At 45.2% G+C, this 23,690-nt stretch overlaps 7 protein-coding genes across 7 annotated transcripts; 5 read left to right on the top strand and 2 right to left on the bottom strand.

The window, feature by feature from the left end:
- Window positions 1–437: 437 nt before the first annotated feature.
- On the bottom strand, window positions 438–1,416 carry ATNIH1004_009159 (NADPH oxidase family protein; the record flags this gene model as incomplete). The annotated part of the gene is made up of 2 exons (XM_033573757.1): window positions 438–1,235; window positions 1,312–1,416. The coding sequence occupies 2 exons, from the start codon at window positions 1,414–1,416 to the stop codon at window positions 438–440; spliced, it is 903 nt and encodes a 300-aa protein (XP_033424309.1).
- A 618-nt stretch (window positions 1,417–2,034) lies between these two features.
- On the bottom strand, window positions 2,035–6,530 carry ATNIH1004_009158 (patatin-like phospholipase family protein; the record flags this gene model as incomplete). The annotated part of the gene is made up of 7 exons (XM_033573756.1): window positions 2,035–2,406; window positions 2,463–2,521; window positions 2,941–3,935; window positions 4,530–4,815; window positions 4,886–5,449; window positions 5,528–5,590; window positions 5,780–6,530. 7 exons carry the CDS (start codon window positions 6,528–6,530, stop codon window positions 2,035–2,037), a joined length of 3,090 nt encoding a protein of 1,029 aa, XP_033424308.1.
- Window positions 6,531–7,481: 951 nt separating this feature from the next.
- ATNIH1004_009157 (uncharacterized protein) lies at window positions 7,482–8,297 on the top strand (the record flags this gene model as incomplete). Its single annotated transcript, XM_033573755.1, has 3 exons — window positions 7,482–7,732; window positions 7,782–7,820; window positions 7,880–8,297. 3 exons carry the CDS (start codon window positions 7,482–7,484, stop codon window positions 8,295–8,297), a joined length of 708 nt encoding a protein of 235 aa, XP_033424307.1.
- Window positions 8,298–8,912: 615 nt separating this feature from the next.
- ATNIH1004_009156 (uncharacterized protein) lies at window positions 8,913–10,353 on the top strand (the record flags this gene model as incomplete). The annotated part of the gene is made up of 3 exons (XM_033573754.1): window positions 8,913–8,963; window positions 9,011–9,657; window positions 9,942–10,353. The coding sequence occupies 3 exons, from the start codon at window positions 8,913–8,915 to the stop codon at window positions 10,351–10,353; spliced, it is 1,110 nt and encodes a 369-aa protein (XP_033424306.1).
- Window positions 10,354–15,272: 4,919 nt separating this feature from the next.
- On the top strand, window positions 15,273–16,776 carry ATNIH1004_009155 (uncharacterized protein; the record flags this gene model as incomplete). Its single annotated transcript, XM_033573753.1, has 3 exons — window positions 15,273–15,816; window positions 15,871–16,604; window positions 16,660–16,776. 3 exons carry the CDS (start codon window positions 15,273–15,275, stop codon window positions 16,774–16,776), a joined length of 1,395 nt encoding a protein of 464 aa, XP_033424305.1.
- Window positions 16,777–18,442: 1,666 nt separating this feature from the next.
- Window positions 18,443–19,035, top strand: ATNIH1004_009154 (uncharacterized protein; the record flags this gene model as incomplete). Its single annotated transcript, XM_033573752.1, has 2 exons — window positions 18,443–18,565; window positions 18,628–19,035. The coding sequence occupies 2 exons, from the start codon at window positions 18,443–18,445 to the stop codon at window positions 19,033–19,035; spliced, it is 531 nt and encodes a 176-aa protein (XP_033424304.1).
- Window positions 19,036–21,657: 2,622 nt separating this feature from the next.
- Window positions 21,658–22,434, top strand: ATNIH1004_009153 (uncharacterized protein; the record flags this gene model as incomplete). Its single annotated transcript, XM_033573751.1, has 2 exons — window positions 21,658–21,911; window positions 21,975–22,434. 2 exons carry the CDS (start codon window positions 21,658–21,660, stop codon window positions 22,432–22,434), a joined length of 714 nt encoding a protein of 237 aa, XP_033424303.1.
- Window positions 22,435–23,690: the final 1,256 nt, after the last annotated feature.

Below are 23,690 nucleotides of genomic sequence, written 5' to 3'. Positions count from 1 at the left end.
CCTGTGACCATACCATCTGACATGCCGTACTGCTGGTAAGTTATGGGGTAAAAAAAGACAACAGATCCCTTCCTTCTTGCCAAGGTTGAAACTCGGTCTCGAACAGTTCCACGTCATTGCTTACATTTAATCTTACTAGTCGCTGCATCGTTATGCGGACTCGACGTTGGGCGGAGACTTAAATTCAGTTAGCACATACTCACCATAAAGCTAAGAATAATTACCAGCAACCAGTATTTTTCCTTCTCGCTTCTGCATTTCTTCGGTTAGTACCTGCGTCCAGTCCACTTTGCCGCTGTATACGGTAATCAATTCATGATGGCCAAATTTTCTGGTATCCTGCGTTCTGCTAACCGGGTCGTACACAGAAAAATTTAACATCTTTTTTTTCCCCCCATAGCTGTTAGCATAGAACGAAAAAATTACAGTGAAGGGAATCAGCGTTGGGCACACACGTATCCATCATCTTGTTTGAGTAAGTACTGGAGCCAGTCCCTTGCGCACTCGTAGTCTCCAGTTTGATCAAGCTGCCACACAAGAGAGATTCTTCGCGTGCGTACACCCGCCTCTCGACGCCTTTGCAGTAGTTCTTTCATGTAAGGAAGTTGGGCTGCAATTCCAATGCCAGTGGTAACCATGAGAACGTGTCCATAATCGCCCAGGTCACGAGTGGAACCACATTGATGGACTGAAGATGGTCCAAACGGTCCATCAATCCAAGCCCAGTATTCGCGATCCGACTCCAAACATTTGAGAACCTTTCGTGTGAATCCGGTCCGAGCCCGGAAAAGCAAAAAAACCGCACTTGCTTTGCCCTCGTCGTTCTCTTCCCACCAAGTGATGCTGAATGGGTGGGCCTGGAAAAGATAGAATAGGCCAACAGATGGCACCCCCAGAGTAACTCGTTCACCAGCACGTACTGTCCATGGCCGCGGTAGACACAGCTTAGCACACACTATCTTCTCTGCATGTGGTTTAATGCTTATCCTCACGGACTTTCTCCCGAACACTATATTGCGGAAGAGAATGCGAAGGAGTTGGAGCGCACCCGTTACAACAGAAGAACCGACACATATCAGAACGTATCTGCGAGACGTTTCTGCTCTCGGCTGGATATGTTTCCAAATCATAAAAAGTGCCGAAAACGCGCACGAAAGGTGAGTCACCAGGAAAACCTCGTAAACTCGACGTTTCACAAGAGGCAGGATCAAAAGCGAAAGAAACATGCAGCCGGCCTGGGTCCGTTAACAGGAACTCGCGTTGGAGATTTCTATCCGGAAAGATAGGTCAGGTGAAAAGCAGTCCACTTACCAGAAGCCCATGATAATGGGTGTCATCTTTTGTAGTAAACTGAATCTTTTGACACGTTATAGTAATATGCACAGCAGCTTGGATAGTGGCCATTAGCCCGGTCATGCGGTGAATGATTCCGTAGGTTTCTCGAGACATTCCCAGTAGGCGTGCCCCAAACTCACGACCGCCGGATAAGAAGAGGGGAAACAAGTTGATCAGTGACAGATGTGCAGCACGTGTAGAACGTTGTTGTTGAGTCTGTACACCCACTAAGTTACAGACGACTGTGCCGGCAATATAAATAAGAAGCAGAATAAGTCGCAGTGGCGAGAACGTCGCCAGTCCAAGGATTCGACGATTGAAACGCGGATAGACAAGATAGCGGAGGAAAATATGATAAATACTCGCTGAACCCAAACACAACAGCCTCTTGGAAAGGCAGGAATATATATAGTGAGAGAAGCAGTATAAGAGCAGAAAGGCAGCAAGGAATGCAAATGATGCAGAATATATAAACTCGACAGACTCCATGTCAGTGTAGAACTTGCTGATAAACATACTTTATTGCGGGCTGACTGGACAAAAGAGATTCGATCCTTCGATAGAAGGGGAAATATGGGGGGGGTATAAGGGGCTTATATACCCTGGCCGGTGCAAAGAAAAACCGCAACAGCCATGATTGGACATCACGATGAAACGACTATTGTTGCTAGACTAGTATACATGCGCTCCGCCGTCATATCAATGAGCGGCATCATTCCACGTGAATGCCTTGCACCAATCTACCCCTTCGCTCTCGACTATCTTGCTGTCTCGTCTCCCGCCTTCTTTTTCATTTTCATCTCCTTCTATTTCCTTCTCTTCCTCTTCTTCGTCTGAATCCGATTCGTAATCTTCGCTGCCTGCCCTAGGCTCTAGAAGAGCCTCGGGATCTAAGTTCTGTCCACTTTCGTCCTCCCTCTGTGTCTGGCTGGTCTCTATTGTAGAAGGACCTTTGGCCACATCAGAAATATAAACCAACAACTGGATGAGCTCTTTCCGTTCCTCCTCGGTTATACGCCTCAAGATCTCCTGGGAACTGTAAACTCTCCTTATAGGTCGATTAAGGCATCCCTTTAGCCCTACCCTGTTAGTCTTTGGGCGAGGATTTCTCGACGGACACTACTTACCAATGTCCGATCAGGTGGTGGCCATGAGCGATCCTCCACAGAATTGAATGTGAGAATGCCTTTATCATAATCAACAAGGAAGTACGTTCGACAATCGTGGACAAGCGAAAGTTCAAGAACGCGATCCACGATACTATTGATCTTCTCTTTGAAGTCATCTGTGCTTTTTTTTGTTCACCAGTAGTGCTATAAGCAGCCATATTTAGGCGGAACGACTTCGAACTTCAGGAAGCTTAATAGCGACAGAGGAGGGATTTGAATGACAAGCAAAGGACAAGCAGAATAGCAAGCATATTTAACGACATTGGCAAACGCCCCATGACTTACTGCGACTGTCATCGATCGGTAAAGGTAATAGCTAAGGATAGAAAAATTCTAAATAAAAAGCAGCAAATGGGGAAGAACTGAGTAGCAGTCCTATACACTTAAAACTCAAATCGACACTAGTAAAGAACCTATGTAGCTGATCGGCCAATACTCTTCCTTGGGTTCTTATTCCGGACTAGTCCCGGATATCCCCCACGACGCAGAGCCTTTTTTATCCCCGATGCCTCAGTCGGCGATGCACATGTACGCTTGCGACCCTTGCCCTGTAACCGAGCTTCCCAGGTTTCACAGGTGGTGCAGTGGGCTGCAGCGGGTCGGTCATGACTGGGACGCCCAAAGGCCCGGTGTAATTTATCGGTATCCATAAATGAGGCCATGCTGGCCGGGAACCCACTGATCTTCCACCGCTTATGCGGGCCAGTCCGTATGTAGATATTGAAGAGCTCTTTGGGGTGATGAATGAAAACAGAGACAGACTTGACATACCGCCCACACCGGACACAGCAGTCTTCCAGTCCACCAAACTGACCCAGGAAACCAGTATCGGTAACGAAATCTGTATCAGTATAGTGAAGGTGCCGGAGGGCCTCTAAAATCTTTTTGGCCGGGCCTTTACAGCGGATTGTGCCGCGATACCAACATGATGAGTTGTGAGTCAGCTGCGGTGGGAGGCTATCCAACTCAAAATAAAAGCGAGCTACAAGAAGGGCGGTCGCTACCTCCTTGGCCCGCCGGGCGGCTCCGACTTGGGCAATGACCAGATTGCGGTAGTCGTCCATCACATTAGTGTCGTCAATTGTGCACGGAACATCTTTCAGGTGAACATCTAACCGTAGATAGTCATCCTTTACATCGTCTTCAAGTTGGTTTTTCAGTTCTAACCACTTTGGTTCGGTGTCCAAGTTGGACATCAGAGCATCATATCCCCTGCGGAGAAAGCCGTCCCGAAAGACATGACGAAAATGTGGTGATCGGTGGCCGAGACTTTCTGTCTTTCCAGTGCCAAGGGAAACTAATCTCCCAACCCCTGTCTTAGACGGCCAGATTCGGCGGCTAATTCGTCTAGCAATGCCGGCGGCAAAATTATCTTTTAATCCCCCGTCCTGAAAAGAACCTATGGCCCGGAGATTTGCTGGAGAAAAGAAGCTGTGAATTATTAGCGTATATCATGAGGTCTCCACTTCTTTAGCCTCTTTTCTCATCCCAGTGCTCCCAACACGTCGTATTTTAAGGTAGCAAAGCAAAAAGCTAGCCGCGTAGGGAAAGAGGGGGCTTGGAGGGGGAATAAGGGGGGAAAGAACATAAACTCCCATTTACTATAAAGAAGAGGTTATAGGGTACTCACAATGGTGCCGCGGCAGTAGCTCTAGCTCTTGTGGAGACTTAGTACACTGGCAGGAAAGTAGAAAGTTGGCTACTTACACTTCCCATATCAAAGGTTCCCCTTGAGTATTATTAGCTCTAAATAGTTCATGTTCTGTAGTTATCCGAGGTCAGCTATGTTGACAATAGTATGTTTGTATCAGTGTATAATTGCAAAATTCTTGGGAGGGCCTGTGATAGCCAAAAGGAAAAAAAAAAAAAAATAACAAAGGGAGGATAGCGGGCACATGGGTTGGCTGACCGTGTTCTCCAGAAGACATGTCTGCACTGTTAAAATTTCCAAATACAAATGACTTAGTCTCTTTAGAGATAGTAGTTGCAATAACGCCAAATCTGGGTCCTGAGTGCAATCTAGACCCAGGCCCGGTACTGACTACGTCGAAGATACGATGGGCTTCCCCAAATGCCTCTTGGAGGCTAGCGTCGAAAATCCTCGGGTCATAACAACTGTCATGGAGAAGCCATGACACCCATTGGAGGATGCCTCCTAGTAAAGAACCCCGGCCGAGAATAAAGCGAAAGATCCTCGAAAGCGTCATCCGCCGTCGATCGCGGAATATACGCCGCGCAAGACGATCAAACACCTGAGAGCATGTGGACAAGTCCCATCCCATGCCCATCAGCCCCAAAATAATTAGTCCACCTGCAGTACCTATTAGCTATAATGGCCGATCGTATTTAAAAATGGCATTTGGTCCTGTGGATAAACCTACCGGAGCTAGATCCTATGGACAAATCAACAAGGTCCTGTATCTTGCACTGAGGCCCAAGGCTTTCTTGAATCAGCAAAAGGTACTCCAACGGAATGCTGCCGCGAACACCTCCACCATCGATGGCTAGAATGGTGGGGTTCATGGTGGGGGGTAGGACGTCGACGACCATTGTACCCCCAGACAGGCAGATAAGACATGTAGAGACCGTGAACTGATATTCAACATCTGGCGCCGGATATCCAAATATCTGCGCACATTGATCACAGAGCGCGTGGTGGCAAGCCTGCGAGTGTTGTGCAGTGCGAACGAGGCAGTAGAGGCAAATCTTGGCCGATTGAACTTTTCCCAATTCGTGGCTCATCGCCAGTAGCTGATCCCGACGATGATCTGCGGTGCGCCTTCCCTGAGAAACTACCGAGTAGAACTGGCTGACAAATTCCAACTCGACCTGACCCACTAGATCGCCAACTGCTATAGCAAACTTCGCCCGATCATTATAATCCCGAATTCCACGAGTAATGATGGAGCGATAGAGAGTACCAAAGACGGCTCGCGGCTCTAGCACTAAGTAACGATTAGTATTCCACCTAGACTGCAAAGGGGAATAAAAAGAGGGTCCGAAAAGACTCTAACGAAACTTACGCATGCTTCCAGGTAGATAATGGTCCATCAACAGCGCGGACGCGGTGGATGATATCAAAGTTCCTAAATGACATCCTCCTTGATGTCCTATATCAAAATAGTGGGAGATGTGATGACTTAGTCCACGGGAAACAGGGTTTCCTTCCCGTGTCGCCTTCACAAAATCAAAGGGGGAGTCTTTATATAGGGATACATGCTTGATGGCCAAATCAAAAAGGCCTTGGAGATGCAGTGCACTAAAAAGAGACCCACTGTGGCGCCGAGCCTCCCCCATATCCTCCAGCTGTCCCCTGATCGACGCACGGAGACGATCACGGAGACCGACATCGGAGGAACTGTCAACGCAGATGAAGTTTATTCCAGAGAAAGGTCCGCCGTTTTCATCATGTAGCGCACGGTTGAACTCCACCTGTGCACTAACCCGATCCAAGCTATTGCCGGACACGACAATGACCCTGGGCCGAACCGCAACAGGAAGGGATGATGCTAATCTTGTGGGCGCACACGCAAGCAAGAATTGCGCACATGATTGGATGCTAGGAAAATCATCGACAAAAATACAAATAACGTCGGCGAATAAGAACACAAGGCGGGAGAAAATTGTTGCAACGGCAGCCTGTGCTGACACAGCTTTCCACGCAATTGGATGGTCTTCAATCACTGGCCTGGCAGCTGCCTGTGCCTTGCATGAGCTCGCAATGGATTGGCCCACTCCGCCGTCAACAAATAAATGAGGTTCATTGGTCTCCACCGAGAGATTATCTATCCTTAAACCAATGCTAGCGGTGGCTCGAGTCCGTCGAATGTTATTATAAGGGAAAAGCGCTTGGAGAGCAAGTTCTTTGGTGCGATCTCCTAGGAATACTGAGAGCCTCGGCTTCTGTTGCTTCGGGGTTGGCAATCCAGAGATGATGTATCCTAATTGGCCATGGTCTCGGATAACGAAGGTTTTATTGTCACCAACAGCAACGTCAAGCCAGCTGGAATCAAGCTTTGGAGACATGGTAAATAATTGAGCTCGTAGTTTCTAGTCCGCCGGGAAAATAATGAAGGTCTGTCATTTTTAACCATTTTTGAAGGGCAGGATTTCTGCTTCAGCGTAATCCATTCTGTGGGCGGCCAAATTCTCTTACTCTCGCGGTTTCATGTCCTGCTCATTGTTCTAGCATGCCTCTCCTCGGTCGAGTAAGACAGGAAAAATACGAAAGTTACAAGGAAGACGTCGGAAACGTCAGTATTATAGCTCAATGACTTCGCCAGCGTAATTTCCCGGAGTGTCACAGCCCGATAAAACAAAACGGGGGAAGAAATGAAGGACGAAATAAGAAAAGGATTATTGCCCACCAATCCAACGATGTAAAATACAGATAGTCTTGGTTGATGATTGTGATCTCCTTGGTGGAATTTCTCCCAATATTTCTACTAACTAATTTAAAAATTCTCGCCACGGTATGTATGGAAGATCTCTAGGTTCCTAAAGTATTTGTTTGGCTAATCGACAACCTAAATTCTAACGGGCTTTGAGATGGTTATTATTATTATCAGTACTGATATTATTATTGTCATTGTTATAGTAGTAATAGAGATTGTGTCACAACCCTACACTCCAGTATAAACGAGAACGCTCCCTTAGCTGGCGATGACCCTCGTAGCCTAGAGTGTATCGCCATTATATAATTAGAACGCCATCAGAATGATCAACAAGTGCCTTAGTTAGGAAATGAACGATCTGAACTATTTCTGCAAGACAAATGCCGGGTGCATATTGTACAGGGTATTCCCGAGCTAATCAATTAGTCTATACTTGGGTATCTCATTCATGATGCAGTGCAGGGGTATATGGCGGACCTTGTCCTAACAGTATATAGCCATTCGCCCTTCTTTCTCTTTTCTTCTTGCTCTAAATTCCACTTTTACAGTATCTCTGCTTTGGCTTCCCACCGAATCAGCCGTCATGTATACTTCCGATTTTCCACACTATGCAACCGAAGCAACCCTGAGCAATGACTCCCTCAATTACAACCTATTCGATACTCAGAGGATCCCCGATTTTCAATCTTCTCCCTATAGACCCACGCAGATGATGACCGAACAATTCGTTAATCGCTGGCAAGACGTGCAAGCGCCCTCCGCCAGCTTAGGCCACAACGCTCGCATATCTCAAGATGTTGAATTCGAAAACAGCCTCCAGAAACCAGGAAACAGGTTTGAATCACTCAGGAAACGCTTTTATCAGATATTAATGCAGGATTAGCCGGCCTCAGGAGAGAACTCCCTCGGTAGAATCAGGAGAGTGAGTCCCCGTCCTATCCGATTAGCCAATAACCTAACATATCCCTAATCAATCTATAGCGACATAACCCTTGGAGAGCTACGTCTCATGAAAAGCAAATACGACCAGTTAATCGTACAGATGGATAAGCTCACAAGGGGCTTGAAACAGCTAGCTCTTCGATCGGCCAGAGTTGATGATCTTGCAGAGAGTATTGATAATCTTGCGGAAAGAATTTACCGTCTGGAAAACCTTCCTGTCCAGATGGAAAGCCTTCAGGAAAGCACCAAGCGCATGGATATGAAACTGCACGAACGCTGTGAAGAGATGAGAAATGAGGTAAAGCGAATTGACCGTGTGGTTAACACGTATGAATATGTCCATAGAAAGTTCCAAGGTCTACTTTGCCGTCTATCGAGGCGACGCAGTGTCGACGATTGTCGCTTACTGGACGTGGGAGGCGAGGTCAAAGAAAACCCAGGGCCAATTTTTGACTAACATGTATACTCTCTGTAATCTAAATTAAACCACTATTATCCAATGATAACTAGATTAGTATCTACGCTCTAGGACAGTCAATAGTGGTTTTGGCGTTAATTTGCAGGGGTGCTTTCTTTCCTGTCCCTGCAGCTGGTAGTATAGGTAAAGGTATTTGGGGCTGTGACGGCAGCTAACTTACTCGACTCAGGGACTGCATACACGAGCTTGGCAGGAATTAATTTACCCACGTTTAAAAGTGACAATCACTTGCAAGTTTGGTACCGGAATTTCTCCCGCTTCCCGCGAACTCTATATCCCCTAAATCCCTTGGTCCCACATGCATTCTGCCGGGTGAAAGATTGGCATGTAAACTTCTCTTTTCGTAATACCTTCTTTCTATTCCCCACATCTTTTCTGAACAGTAAATTTGCGTTGAGATGACTAGGTCAAAGACACCTGTAATATACTATGTAACGTGAGTTAGCCAGCACGGACCACGCGTACATCCGACCTTCCTTTCTGGTTAGCGAAGACGGGTATATAGTACTTGGTTGTCTTGGGACAAATAGTGGCCTCCAACGTCATTTCACAGCAGAGCATTTAGAAACGCAACCCTTGATTGAGAGCGTCCTTATGGCATCTGATACTTTCAACTCAACGTCGATGGAGAACGCTCCTCTATCGGTATGTTCTTCCCGTTTCCTCTTTAACTGTAACTGACGATGATGCAGAGAGGAACTTTCCAACCAAAAAGCTACGGGCTCAGCATCTCCGAGCTAATCCAAAATTTTCTTGATAGAGAGCGAAATTCGAGCCTCTACAAGTCTAACCTAGAGGTCCGCATTGCCCATGAGTGTGCATCCCTTCAAGAGGAGCGTTGTATCCGCACCCAACTAGAGCAGCAACTAGCCCAACTGCAGTGGACAAAATCGCAGCTGGAGTTCGCAAACCGCAACTCACAAGAAGAGATTGATTTTCTTCGGAAAGAGCTTTCCCTTGAGAAAGAGAAATCTGAGGACCTGGGATCTCGTTTGGCAACTACTTTAACGTTGCACGAAACATTGCAAAAGAGCAATCTAGACGGGACAACTGTGGAGGATAGATCAGTCCATGAATTTCAGTTGTTGCTACAAATACAAAGACAGCAAGAACTGATAACGGAGCTTCAGATTCTCAACCAGGCACACGAAACTACAATCAACACCTTGCAGGCCACGTTAAAAGACGCGGTGGGAGCATTTTCGTGCTCCTACTGCTCTGGTAGCGATTGTTCGGGAACCGTGGTCCACACTCTGACCAATGATGAGAGCTTGTGCCCCCAGGACTTGAAGGACAAAGATGTATCACTGTCACCCAGGAACAAAGAGTCAGGCACATGGTATGAGGAGTAACTAGCCGATAATCTTCCCTTCCTTCCGGATAATCTGTACTACAACTTTATCACGGTTGATGAATTTAGCTAGTCATTTTGTTATGCGTATAAAGAGATCTGAAAATAGTGACTGGTCACACATTAATAACATTTGTATCCTCTGTCAACTAAGGGGGTCGTTTGTAGCTAGGGCTGCACCTAGTCACATGAATCTTCGTCATTGATATTTAAGCCCTCAACCTCCCATCGCCATCGGATTTTCGAAACCCTCTTTCACTCCTCAATTACAGTTACTCTGTGCTCGGTAATATGGAGCAACATTCACGCCAGTTCCGTCACTCGCTGTACTCCATTGCAGAAGAAATTACCCCCCAAGACCATCAAATCTTGCGCAACGGAGGAACATCTTCCAACCTCGAGCGTCTTCCTTCTCGCTTGAAGCTGTCCAAAACCCCTTTCCAAAGTAAAACGAGACAAATTGAAAACTTGACCTACGAAATCGGCTACCTCAAGGCAGAGTTGTCCTGGCACACAGAGTCGAGACAAGCCCTCCTCCAGCTTCAAGAGCAGATGTATGAGATGTTTCATAGGATGGAAGACGCTTTGGTTCAAGTCAACGCGCGCCTTCAAGAGGCTGAGCAGCGTTACTTGAATTTCTGGGGCCTGGATGCATGCACCGGTGGAAATGAAGAGATGATATAAGAGGTTTGACTCATCCCAGGAAGGACGATCTTTTACATTATGCCATTGTTATTAATATAGGTGGCTCTCGACAGGTAAAGAGTCAAGATACGGTCTCTACGTGCTGTCATATGTGGAAAGGCGATGGTACTGATGTTTATTCATATATATTCCTCACTCTTTAAAGTCGTATAAGAATATGAAGATATATTTATATATATTTAGAACATCATCTGAATGATAATCGTGTCTTCCTGACCTGTCTTTCGAGCACTCCACTGGGCAGCTGTACCACGAACTATCCGAATGTATTATCAGCACATTGAGTTATTGGATACAAAGTGTCAATCGACCTGACCTCACTTCCCTGGTGCATTCCACGAGGTGACAAACATCGCGATTTCAGTAGGACGCCGATCATAACATAGAATAGTGATTTCAACCTCTGCTTTTAATCGATTACTTCTGAAAGGCAATTTTGCAAAGATCCTATGAAGTTTTTCTTTCCACATGGCGTGCGCTTTTGCAGGTTCTGACGACGACATGTTGGTCATGTCTTTACCATGTTGCAGCTGGCATGATTTCTGTTTTGAGGATAGGCCGCTGCTTTGGGAAATAGAATGTGTTATTTACTGCTTAGCTTTGTTATGGTTATTTCTTATCTCACAGTACTGCCCTTCACGGTGGTCAGCTGTATAATGTGGCAAGCCGTACAGGTACAGTTACAGCAAGGATCTACGCCACGTAACGGTGAGCCATAATATTATTTTTCTTTTTCGGGCTGTTTTCGGTCAGCCCAAAATGTATGGTTCTTTTACAATAATATTTAAGATATTTATTTTGTGTTCATGTAGGACCGTATAATAACTCTATTTCTTGCTCCCATTTAGCTTCCCCTTGTTCTTCAATACACGGCCCACACAAGGCCCTTGCTGTAATAATGCAATCCAAGCTAGCTTAGCAGGTCTAATGATACTGTCCTATCCAGCACAAAAGAAATTAAGCGGCCATAAAAATTTACCGGATTTATTACAAAATCTGAAACAATAATTAGATGGCCCCAAGATTGTATTTTACACCAGATATAGCGTAAAATTTTAGGCCACTCCCGCCAGTGCCCGAGAATATGCACCTAACTAAATAGAGCTACGAACTTATCTAGTGTCTATAACTTTGTCTGTGCCGTAAATATTGCGTATATTACAATTCATCCACAGAATAGTACATGGTTTCTCTTATGGAACTTGTAACTTTTATTCGTTTCACCGAATGTCGATGAACTATGTTTTAGAGTCTTATCCACCGTTATCCCTAGCCTTCTTTGACTTCTTTCTCACGAAGCGAATCGCCTACGTTTTCTTGAGAATAGCCCACAAACTGTGAATATTTATAAGACGATGAGTGCGAACAACATCATGCCGAGTGACAAAGTCTCACTCTTTTTGTCTCCAAATCCAAGGCCAGGAGTCAGTGATGTCGTCTTCTATTTGCCGGAAGCTCCTTTTCCCTTGGATTATCACCCTCGTTCTTACTCGTTCCCTTCCCACCTGGGCAAGGTTGCAGGTATGTACACTATACAGGCAGGTGAGACTTGTGTTATTTACTGGAGCAGATAAGTGGATTGCAGGTCGTGGAAACTAGTACTTATGCCCTTGTTGGGCACTTGGGATATCCACGAAACTTCAGTATGCTTCCTAATAAAGCAGACACTATCAGTTTCTTACGAACCAGGTTCCCAACTGCATGTAGAGCCTTACTCTATCATTGATACCGACCTGTCAGCCTACATTTGCAGTCCTTTTCAACGAATACCTTCCCAGCACACATCATGGCCTCGCTTAAAGGCGAAGCCAGGCTCAATAATTTGCCCGCACTATTCATTGGATAGATTATGGAACCGCGACCCAAGTAGTGAGGGAAGGGTCCTATGGTATGGGGCTAATACTGAGGAAAGAACGGACCATAAAAGCCTTTCAGACATACTAACCCCTTCAAAGGAAGGAAATGGGCAAGGCAAGTACAAATTATTTTTATGACTTTTCCAGAAGCTAAAAAAACACCAGTCCTGGAACTAAATTCCTACCCATCGTTGACCGAAGCGGGTTGCCCATCGCCTTTTCAGATCCCCCAAGACTTGAAAGGTTCAGACATCTATACGATCTATTGGCTGTGGAATACAACCCAATCTGTGGGAAGTGGCTTTCGGGTAAGGCAGATTTTATCTGGTGGACACGTGTACCGTTCGCATAGGCCGTTAACGACTATAGGTCTACACCACTTGCATTGATGTTGAAATAACTGGACCCCTTCTAGAAGGAGAAAGATCAAGCTCCGTGAGATTGACTGAAACATCTACTCGTGTTATCTGCCCTAGTCACGGGCCATCTAGATCGGACGCGCCCAAAGTCAGCTATCAGCCAAGTCTGTCCAGTTCAACAAGCCGCGCGTCTGTATTGGAGCCGGGATCAAGTTCCGTACCTGGGTCAGTTGCAATGAGTAGCAACGTCCAATCTCCCGGCCTTGCCACGTTAACACCAGGTCTGTCGACATATCGCCAAAGTGGTTCTCCCTCAGTTCACCCGACGAAGACGGTACAGAACTCGAGCCCGGCAAACTCGCCCCGCACCTCGTTCTCTGCACCCACACATACTGTGATGATCTCTTCAGATGAGGCTGTGACATTTGATTATCGATCTCTCCATGTTCCTTCAGGTGATACTGTCCTTTTCCGCTCGTCTGAAAATTTCTTTATATTCAACACCACTCTCGAGGATCCATGTTTTCCGATTAGGAGGATTGGGAGTGGAGATCCAGGGGACGTAATGTATCGGGTACATAATACCGAACCTGCCTGGTTTCTCGCATGCAACTCCCTTGACACATGTCGATGTTATCCGCGTTCCCATTTTGCCATCAACCCAGGAGAGCATTCCAACCATTTTTTTGACCAAGCTGATCAAAAATCCATTTATATTTCTCAAACAACCGCATCGCCTACCAGGTCAACAACTACGACTGTGGTAGTCGTCACAGTATAGGAAATCAGTTAGTGATACTAGGCAAGCAATTCTGCTAATCCACATAGCTTGGAAAATCTAACGTATACATCATTGAAGTATAGTTATTACATTTGTCGAATCGAAAGAATCTGGACCAGATATTTGGCACATGAGTTTGTGTTAACAGAAAGAGAGTGATGGTAATTCTCGGTGCACTTTTGTGTTTAGTTTTCTAAACTTGGAATTGATTAAATACATACTCAATATTAGTTGCTGGAAGAACTTGCTCTGCATTTACATTTTGAGTAATATAGAAGCAGCTAGAGGGGTCAAATTATTACACAGGATACATCCAGACTTTTGCCTTTCAAGTGTATATTGGCCGAAAATCAATTTCTCATCTCATGGATCTGACTTTCCTTAACGGCTCGATAGATGGCTGGCCAGGAGCTAGAGCCAGTGACATCCTCTAGTTAATGGTAAGACAACGGCAAGGTCCATAAGCATGGTATAGGCCTTGGTTGTGGCACTTTTACTTTCCATTGATTCCGCAAGTGGTGATGTGGATTGGGGATGATCGCGGTCTAAGCGTTCTTCGGATTACTTGCTAAATGTATAATCACAAATTAGGATGTGGCTTCCTGGAGAAGTCTCCGACCAAGACGCTAAATTTACTAATGTCCTGGCTAACAATACAGATTCCCTATTCGGCAGGCATTTTGCCGATGACATGAAAAAGAGAAGAAAATAATAAGAAAAAATAATATGAAGAAATTGTAAAGGGCAAAACTCACACGATGTATTTTACGACACGCATGCCTTGTTTTATGGAATTGGTAAGTTCTAGGCCGCTTGCCTACATTCATTAGATGGTAAGTAACAAAGACGATCACTTAAAGTTAGATTAGGATGTACGGATACAGGTCGATGAACCATGGTTCGCAGCTTGGGGGCCAAGGTGAACGATCATGAATTTTACAATACACCTGATCGACAGACAATCAATATGGGACGGAAACCTCGGGATCATGCCGGGACGGACCGGCACCATTAACCCTTAGAGAAATTATGTATGCCGAACGGCTTCACCTTTACTTACATTAGGTCGCGTCAGATTGTGCAGGTATACAATACACTTGGACCCACTGACATCGGCCGAATGAAAACAAGTGACTTGATTAAGCAGTGTCGGCTAAGACTGTCATTGACTGTGAAATGTTTCTCAGGGATGTTTTAATCCCGACTCTACGGCCCGTGGTTTGAAGTGGTGAACATGCCAAGTCAATCAGAACCGATATCGGCACGAATACAAGTGCCCAGCTAGGCCGCATTTGGGAAATGGTATTGCGGAGAGACTTGGCGATGGCTCCACTCTTACTGCACTAGCCGCAAGCTGATCATGTCTGCTTCCTGCGATGCTGATCATGTAATGTGAGTGGCTTAGCCACAAAAAATTAAAATACGACCCACAGAAGGTACACAGTAGACATGTGCCGCCTTCAAGAGCCGAGGTTATTAAATCCCTTGTTATGAGCTAAACTAGCAGATAGATAGTAGTTATAGGAGCTGCACAAACTATGTTATGTCAACAAAACGTAACCGCGCTTTTTATCTGGTACAAGAAGACTCTTTCCCAGTGTCAGGAGCTTGGAGAAAGCCCAAAACTGGTCTACCCTCAATATGGCGATTATTGTTCAGAAGATGCGTTATTGTATATCTTCATGCGGTTTTGTATATGGATTTCTCCAGAAATTATAGGGAGGCCACTTAAAGGCTGGATTGGCCCACATAAGGGGAATTGACCCTGGTAAAACACATCTACCCCTGACTATTTTAGGACCGGTGACACGAATCCACCACACCGGCTTAAAAGGCTCGCAGATCGCCCCTTACAAATCGTCATGTCCTATATCGCCGCCCATACGAGGCGTTTGCTCAAGGATGACAGAAAACTCTCAAAATAGTCACCTGTCCGGCTCTGAATTCCGGGGCTGTGACCTGAACTTCACGACCCGCAAGGATGGCATTAACCTGCGACATTTCAGGCGGGAAGAAGCTGGACCCTCTGTACAGGAGCTATCAAACCTCTACGCCACAGTTTTTGAACGAAAAGAAGCACTTTCCCGCTACATGAACGTCCCTCTGGTGAGCGATATTGTAGAGGAAACGCTGAGCAAAGCCTTTAGCCAGCGTCGTCCTTGTCTCGCTACGTCTGACGATGCTAGAGAGATATCTTTAAGTTGGATTGATGTCATCCGACACGCCAGCCCTGACCAGCTCGAAAGTGGCGCGGACGGTAAGCATTACTGCCGTGTACTGGGGATGCAGGTGCAACTGTCTGACTCCGATTGCACTGTGATCCGATCTGGCGTTCTCCAGACGCTACTGAGCCCACTACCGCACAAAAAGGATGTACAGACGGAGATAGCAGTGGTTACATCCGCAATGACGGAGGTGACAGAATGGAATCAATATATCTCCCAAAGTCAGTTTACCCTTTCTCAGTACAACACAGAACGTAATTTGCTAACTTACGCAGTCATTGGGCAAAATAACTATCTCCTGGAAGCTATGAGGTCGCGACTAGAAATGCTCCACGACGCATCTCGGCTGATCTCTTTGTCTGAGCCTGAATCATCTTCTTTGCGCCCTCCAAGAGGGGAGTCTTCTCTCACGTCACAGGAGACAAATATTGAAGTAGTGTCTGTTGGCTCAAGTGGACCTACTGCAATTGTCGATAATGACTCGCAAAAGAACGACACGAGTGTGGTTCAGTCCACTGAAGGAGATCATGACACCCTGGAAAACAGTCAAGTTCCCTGGGATGGCAGTGACGCTGAGTCGATATATACAGAGACAGTCGACCTCACAACTTTACCAGTGAATAACCGTGTTCGCTGGTCAGCGGAAGAAGAAAACCGCCTGCTACCGTGGCTTGACACTCGCAGTCATTTAACTTGGTCTGAAATCGAGAGAGAATATTGTCGCGAGTTTAATATATACAGAGCAGGATCTGCGTTGAGGACTAAAGCACGCCGCTTACGAGGAAGAGGACCCCATAATGTTACTAAATTGCGGAATCGTCCAGGTCGACGAAGGAATACACTTTTGGTTTCCCTACCTTTGGCACGTCGATATACATCACCGAACAGCTTGCAGCAAGAATCAACTTTACATGCACCAAACACACTACCTGGACAGAAGGCTCCAGCTGAATGTACGACTCAGTCAGACTCTAGGAGCTCGATTGCTGCCCAGCAGCGGCAACAAAATGTAGTAGATGAATTCCTTAGCCTCCCAAGTCCGATACTGCCATTGACGAATGCAGATGATATTCAACACTCTCCAGCAAGACGGCCGCAGCATGACGGAGCTTTCTCAGTTGACAGTCTACTATCTTAAGCCGTACCAAGCAGCAAAACTACGGCATGAGCTGATGTGCTAGACAGATAGTTATATTCCTGTCAGTATCTTGTATTAGGTATATTATTAAAAAGTATTGACTACCAATATATATATCCATCACGTACATTAATCCGCTGAGGATACCCTATCGCAAAGGAGTAGATTATCTTCCCTTACCAAGGACCAGGTTTAGTCATCAATGTGCGGACTCTGGTTTTGAAGAGGCAGTTGTTGGCTACGTACAGCTTTATACTGCCTCAGCCTTCAGATGGTGTAGAAAATACCATATAGACCAATCACGGCAGGATCCCTTAGCTGGAAATAGAGGACAGCAAAAGAATCCCCACTTGTGGATTACGAGAGTAATTATAGAGTATTAAAAAAGAATAGCCATTGATAGCAGTGGTCTGGAGGTCTGATTAGCTTTTGTCAACCTGTAGACACCGCTATTCCTATTCAACACTAGTCAGAACGTTCGGCCATTTAAGGTCGTAGACGCCATTAGGGCGCCATATTGCGTCACTTCAATTGACCCTTATTTCTGTATTGTCATGAATATTCGCTTAGTTAGAGGAATCAGACCTTTGTAGATTCATAGAGTTGATACTATTCAGTACCCTTAGCGAGCAGGTCAACAGCTTTCTGTTGATATGTACTCAGATTACCATGGTCCAATTACAAGTAGAATAAATTTCAGATATCAGCGGCAGCTAAAGGTCGTGCAAAGTGGGATCAAAGGGAACTATGACAAATACTATGAACCTTGTTTTCCAGGAGTTCCTGCAGTTAGTAAAATTACAGCCATCCACCAGACTTGGCTGCATATTTTACAATACATCGCCACTCATCTAGCGATGCCCATATTTTACGATTCAAATCAATAGTACAATATGCCAGGCTCCACTCTTCTTGAGCCTCGAAAAAAAAAAAAATAATGCGGGATAATTCGATGACTTACTTTGTACTGCCGCAACCCTAGCGCTGCTGTAATCGCTGCTTGGCAAGAATAAATTTACATTACGTGGCGCATTTTAGACAGCGCAACCTACTTCTCCACCCCCACGCTCGTAAAATACACGACCCCATAGCTCCGTGACGCAGGGTCCTGGTAAACTGCAATGGGATTCTATTGTTGAGAAATGGTCTGCCTCTCGGTCTTTGCCTCTGAACTACCACGGATCAATACCGCCCCACGGCATGATCCCTGCGGTGGAGCCAGACATCCAGCTGCTAGGCACTATTTGTTACAGAAATGACAAAGCCATGAATTCGGAGATATCTTCACAGGACAGAGTTACCGCTAACCACGGGCGAGTAGGACTCAAATCAATTAATCTCATCCCTCTTGAGGTCTTACATACTGTAGTCTTATCCTCTGTATCGAGGATTAAGAGCCGACATGACAAGACCTCGTAATTTCGTTGCGAAGCTCAAAATGTTCGGCTGGAGATTCAGTTGAGAAGTGCCCAACATTTCTATACATATAAGTATGGCCATTCTTTCAAGATGGCAGCCATCAATCTTTCTTTGAATCATAGCACTCTGGTAAGTCAAAGTTGTCCGAGAAGATGCCGAGAGAATATCGTCAGTAATAGTACCCAGCTCTGTCTAGCATAGGCTCACGGAAAATGAAAGCCATCGTATTACAAGTACCCTTCTTGCATACATTCTGGAACCACGCTCCTTCTATACGATTGGCAACAAACATGTCACGACATCCTACAGCTCTGGTAGTCTCTCAAATGGTACGAGGCTACCGACAGCCAACACTATCATGTCAAGCGAGTTTTTTTGATGATGGAATACAAGGGATCCCCAAGGGCGAGTTGGTGTGGACCCCAAGAACACTAAGCATAACCTGTGTATGGTGCTGACCACGAAGATGCCTCAGGAAAACACATTCGTCGATCCCTCGCAAGAGCTGCTCCGTTCTCTGCTGCGGGGATATCGCCCTAGTTTCCGGCGTCATAGTCTGGGATGGGAGGCTGATGTTCTTCTTAAATTAGACCCAAGGCAGCAAATGTGCTATTATGATGGGAAGCTGTTCGGTGGATACCTTACCCTGCTCATGGATCGTATCCTCGCAGACTGCTGTCGGCCGGCAGTGACAGCCTACCTCAACACAACCTTTGCACACTCTATTCCACCGGATGCTCCAATCCACCTACGCGCGTGGCCCGAAAAAGTCGAAGGGCGTAAGATTTATCTCGCGGGTTCCGTTCAGATCCCCGGCAGCCGGGCGGGTGAATTAATTGAAGCGATTCGGGCGAATGCTTTATTCATACGACCCCGAAGTTAAATGAACTGTTCTAAGAATGCCGGAAATTGGCTACTTGGATAAATGCTGGAAGAGGGATTCCTGTATCTAGGCTTTGCACTTTGGATACATATTTGAGGTATCTTACGCAGAAGAAACAGAATAACTTGTCACAAAGCGTGCTGTACTGTATCTATATTTCATATTCTATGACATACAGAGGTCGACTGCCTACTATCGGTAGTAAAGCCCAGTATAACTTCATTCAGCACACGCGGGTTCGGCAAGCGCTCAGATAAGGTGCAGGTCAGGCATCGCCATTGAGATGCGTGACCAGCACCTCACAATACATACTGTATGGAAGCAATAGATGGACTAATGTACTGATGACTATTCTTTATTTTGTTTTTTGCCTCTATTATTTCTTTTCTCGTATTTCTCACCCTTATAACTTCAAAAATTTCACTTTTAGTGAGAACAAAAAGTCTCTCATATCCGACGATAATGCAGGATTCTGTTGCGATGGACTATGGTAGACACCAATGGCAAACAGCAGCTAATTAAGCGTGTTTGCATTTTACATTAGATCTTACTAACATACTTTACAGTAGCACCTAGAAATAGAAAGCAAAATATACCACAAGGCTACTAAACAAAAAACCATGGTGCCCACTATCCATGGCTCTGTCAAAAGTACGGACTGTCCACTACAATTCCACCCTGTAATTAACAGACGAACGACAGCGGAGATTACTGATCTGATTGTTGTGGATCAGGTAACCCAGAATCAATACCATCGGCTCTTTAGCAATTCACTCTGGGATGGTAATTGTGTACCTCATTTTAGCGAAAGTTAATCAATGCAAACTCAGAGAATTAATGCTCTTGGACTTGTGATTAAGGTTTGCCACCAGTACCAGAGACTGGGACACGTAATTTACCGTGATAAATTTAATTATAAAATAAATGGGCCTGCAGCAGCTGCCTGTTACCGGGTGCTACATATGGCCGTGAGTGGGTTTCCAATGTGCTATGCGTCTCAACGTAAAATACCAGATCCACTCGGCGGCACTGCCTAGGTTGATTTTCGGGGCCGAGGAATTCTGGGGTCCTGCGGTTGATTGCGCCGATCCTAAACTGGCAGGCGGCTGGTTCCCCGGTATCGAACCTCAGGTAGGAGGGCCACATCAATTACCTGAAAACCAGTACGCACGCGCATGTATATCCGGAAACTTTATTTGTTTGTATTGCGTATATGTGGAAACGTACCGACGCTAGGTATACTCTCGACTGTATTAATTCGGAAGAGACTATTTCCAGTATCGCTAGGACCCAGATACCATAGCCATAGCGGCTATGTATCGCGTTGGGGAAATCTCGCACTAATTGAGATTCACAAAAAGTAGAAACACATGGGTTTTTTTGGTCTGTCTAGTCCGTTACATTGATACGGTAGACTTGGTCCATGGACCTTGTCGCGTGTACTGTAGAAGTTCAAGATTGACCTCCGATAAACTACTAAGTCCACTATGATACTGTCAAGAATGGGTTTAAAAGAAGCAAGAACCATATGAATGTCTTTCATCAGAGCATTAGGGACAGAATTTCAATCGTTTCTGTATCAGAATCAGTTACTGGTACGGCTTTCTATCTTTTTAACCTCTGCCTTTCCTTGTCTGGTTGGAAGAGATCCTAAAAATATGCCCTGTTTAGCTATAGAGGTGCAGTTTATAATTACTCTTGCTTGAGACTTTTATGCTTTGACATATTGAGCCAACACGCGATGAAATGAGTCGAAGGTCCGGAAGTCGATGGCCGAACATTGATGTCTGACAAATTCAAGTCTAACCCCCAGTATATCCATTAACACCTATTTTCATGCATTTTACCTACGGTTAGACATATCTGATAAGAGTGTCAGAAAGTTTTTCTTCCTCCCTGTCCCCAACCTTTTTTCTGTCTAAGTACATACTATACAGACACACTAATTTTCATGCTATAGTAATATCATGACCTGCGGCCAGTATATCAAAATTCCTTGAAAAACAAGCTCTCTTGACTCAACATTTTTCAACTATGGCAACCAAGACAACAAATTTCGACCTAACGGATCAGTCATGCGTTTGCCCATCAATATCAAACCGGCCCTCTTCAGGTGACTTGAGGGAGCCTGACGTGTTTCCAGTAGCTTGCATGTACCTCCTATATTACGCGATGAAAGACCCATGTCGATTAATGAAAGAAGTATCGCAATTAGCTGGAAAAGGTGTACCACAAAGAGACACTTACGGCGAGCAAAATGTGCACGACAGCCTCCACTTGCGTTATACCGAAGAGGGAGATGCACAATCTGCCTATCTTACACGTGCAGGCAGTAAGAGGAAATGCAACGACGAACAACCGATAAATTCCACGGGGAAGAAGGTAAAATACAAGTCATCAAGCCTAGGACACATATTTCAGAACCATTTAAAATCCTGCGGATTTCGAGATGGCTCCGGCAAACCTCTCGACGACAGCAAACTCCAAGTTGTCCGGATCATAGGATGCTTACCTCTAATAATTGACGCACCAGATATTCATTTAAGGAGATATATAGAGAGATTCCAGGTAAGACTAGCCAGAGGCCAATATACCCCAAGTCTTCCCACACCAGACAAATGCATGGAAGCGGGAATAAAGTGTTTCGAGGCTCTCTATTTCAACCGTATATTTGAAAGAATTGACGTTCGCCTTACGCACATGATCTTGTACTTGATTGTCCAACATATCCGCCAAGACCCAGAGAGATATATTAATAAACCCCGCGAAAAGGGTGACCCTGTTTTGGCATATATCCTGAGCCATATTCCGGGGATCACACAAGAATGGCATGTGGACAAGCGATCCCTTCGCAATGTCATGAGCAACTATTTGAGGTACGGCAAGAGGTGGACTTTTGTAGCCAGGACCTTGGGATATGGCTGCTTACTTCTCTGTAGCCAGAGCCTGGCATCTTGCATGTACAGTATTCCTCTTCCTTTCGTCACTATTCCTGCACTGACGGATTCAAAAATTAGCACCGAATCACACTTTGTTGATGGCCAATTGGGAGCTCTGGTGACTTTCATTGCCCAAACGCGACCTGGAACTGTCGCACTTTTTAGATCCATGGGTTCAATGCTGAACTGTCTATTGAGTGGACCAGCGGCAGCCGACTTTACTCAGCACTGTCTTCCTGGTGAAGATAGGTTTATTGAGGCCAGCAAGACAGATGATGCAGCGGCGATCAAACCCGATGCCGCAACATCTTGGAAGCGTACTTTTACAGAGCAAGGTGATTTCTCTTTTGTGAAGGAAATGGCTCAATTCCTTCCACCATTTTCGGAGAGGTTAGTGTGCTTGAAAATGTTAGCAGAGCCGATTGAGATTCCCATGTGCAGACACCATTTATTGGCATGAGTGCATGGAATTTTGAGTATGACTAAAGACACATATTCTACGACAGAGTTAACATTAGCTCCAGCTGGCTTGAGGAATTAAAAAACAGAATCAAATACATTCAGCTTTGATCACCAATAAATTAATTACCTACTTTTCCAGATATGTCAAAAGTAATTTCCATATTCACTCCCATGCATAGGTATACTGCTGTTCCAATTCATATAGCGCGAGAACATTTAGATTTTAGTATTTGATTACCAGGACTGCTAACTAAAAGCTATTATCTTTTAACATGTAAAAGTAGCACTATTCTAGTTAACCACTGTCAGCCAGCCAATATGTAGCATACTCTAAACTTATTTTAGCCATAAATTTATTCGATCTATCGTTATGGATACTTCATCTAAATTTCGTCCACTGTCTGCCTCGGAAATTACCTTTATCTTTCTTCTATCTTTCTTTCTTTCTTTTTTTTTTTTTTTTTTAGGTCAGATTTTTCGATACGCGGAAAACATATGTCGATCTGCGCTAGAAAGTGGAGAGCAGCCTGTTTAACGAAAGATACTAAAAGGATAGAATACCTACGGGATTTCTTCCGCATAAGATCTACACCTTTTATACGCACAATCTATAGGGTATGGATTCCGGAATCGGCGAACTAGAAATATCCGCCCCCTCCCCGGGGACCTTAGTAACTGACATGGTTTGTTCTCTCTCTCAACAGTCAAGTCTTTTGCTGAAGCCAACCGCGTGTCTCCCCTGGATAGCCCTTTCCATATTCGCATTTTAGCGAGACATAGAAATCGCCCTTGGCTGTGGTTCCTTTACTTTTTCCCGTCTCGATGCTGGTCTACATTTGTGCCGCACTGGCCTCCGCCTGTTTGTTTTTGGTCGCCCTGCCTTTTGCTTGCTATAGCCGAAATATTTGTACGTTGCCTATATATAGCACAAGGTCGTTGGTTTGTATGCTGATCGTTTTGTACCTATAGGGTGGTTTGCGTAACGCTGGCCTGGAAACATATCTGTGTTGGGCCTTCCCTTGGGCGGTGGCAACAACTTGAGCCTTAGAAACTATTTCACATGGCTTAGAGAAGGATGAGTCATGGAAGCCTGATTTATTGACACCTCAGATGACCACTAATATTGCATGGGGGATCTATGGAGATTTTTGGGGATTTTTCGTCTTCTTTTCTCTCTCCTTTAAAAAGCTATTGGAGACTAGAGAAATATTGACCGTCCGTTATTATTCCGATCGGAGAGCGTGATATTTTGTA

Source organism: Aspergillus tanneri (genome assembly GCF_003426965.1).
Source record: "Aspergillus tanneri strain NIH1004 chromosome Unknown AapTan_6_pilon_pilon_pilon, whole genome shotgun sequence".
NCBI classification, from domain to species: domain Eukaryota; kingdom Fungi; phylum Ascomycota; class Eurotiomycetes; order Eurotiales; family Aspergillaceae; genus Aspergillus; species Aspergillus tanneri.
This window is presented reverse-complemented; position numbering and strand designations above follow the sequence as displayed.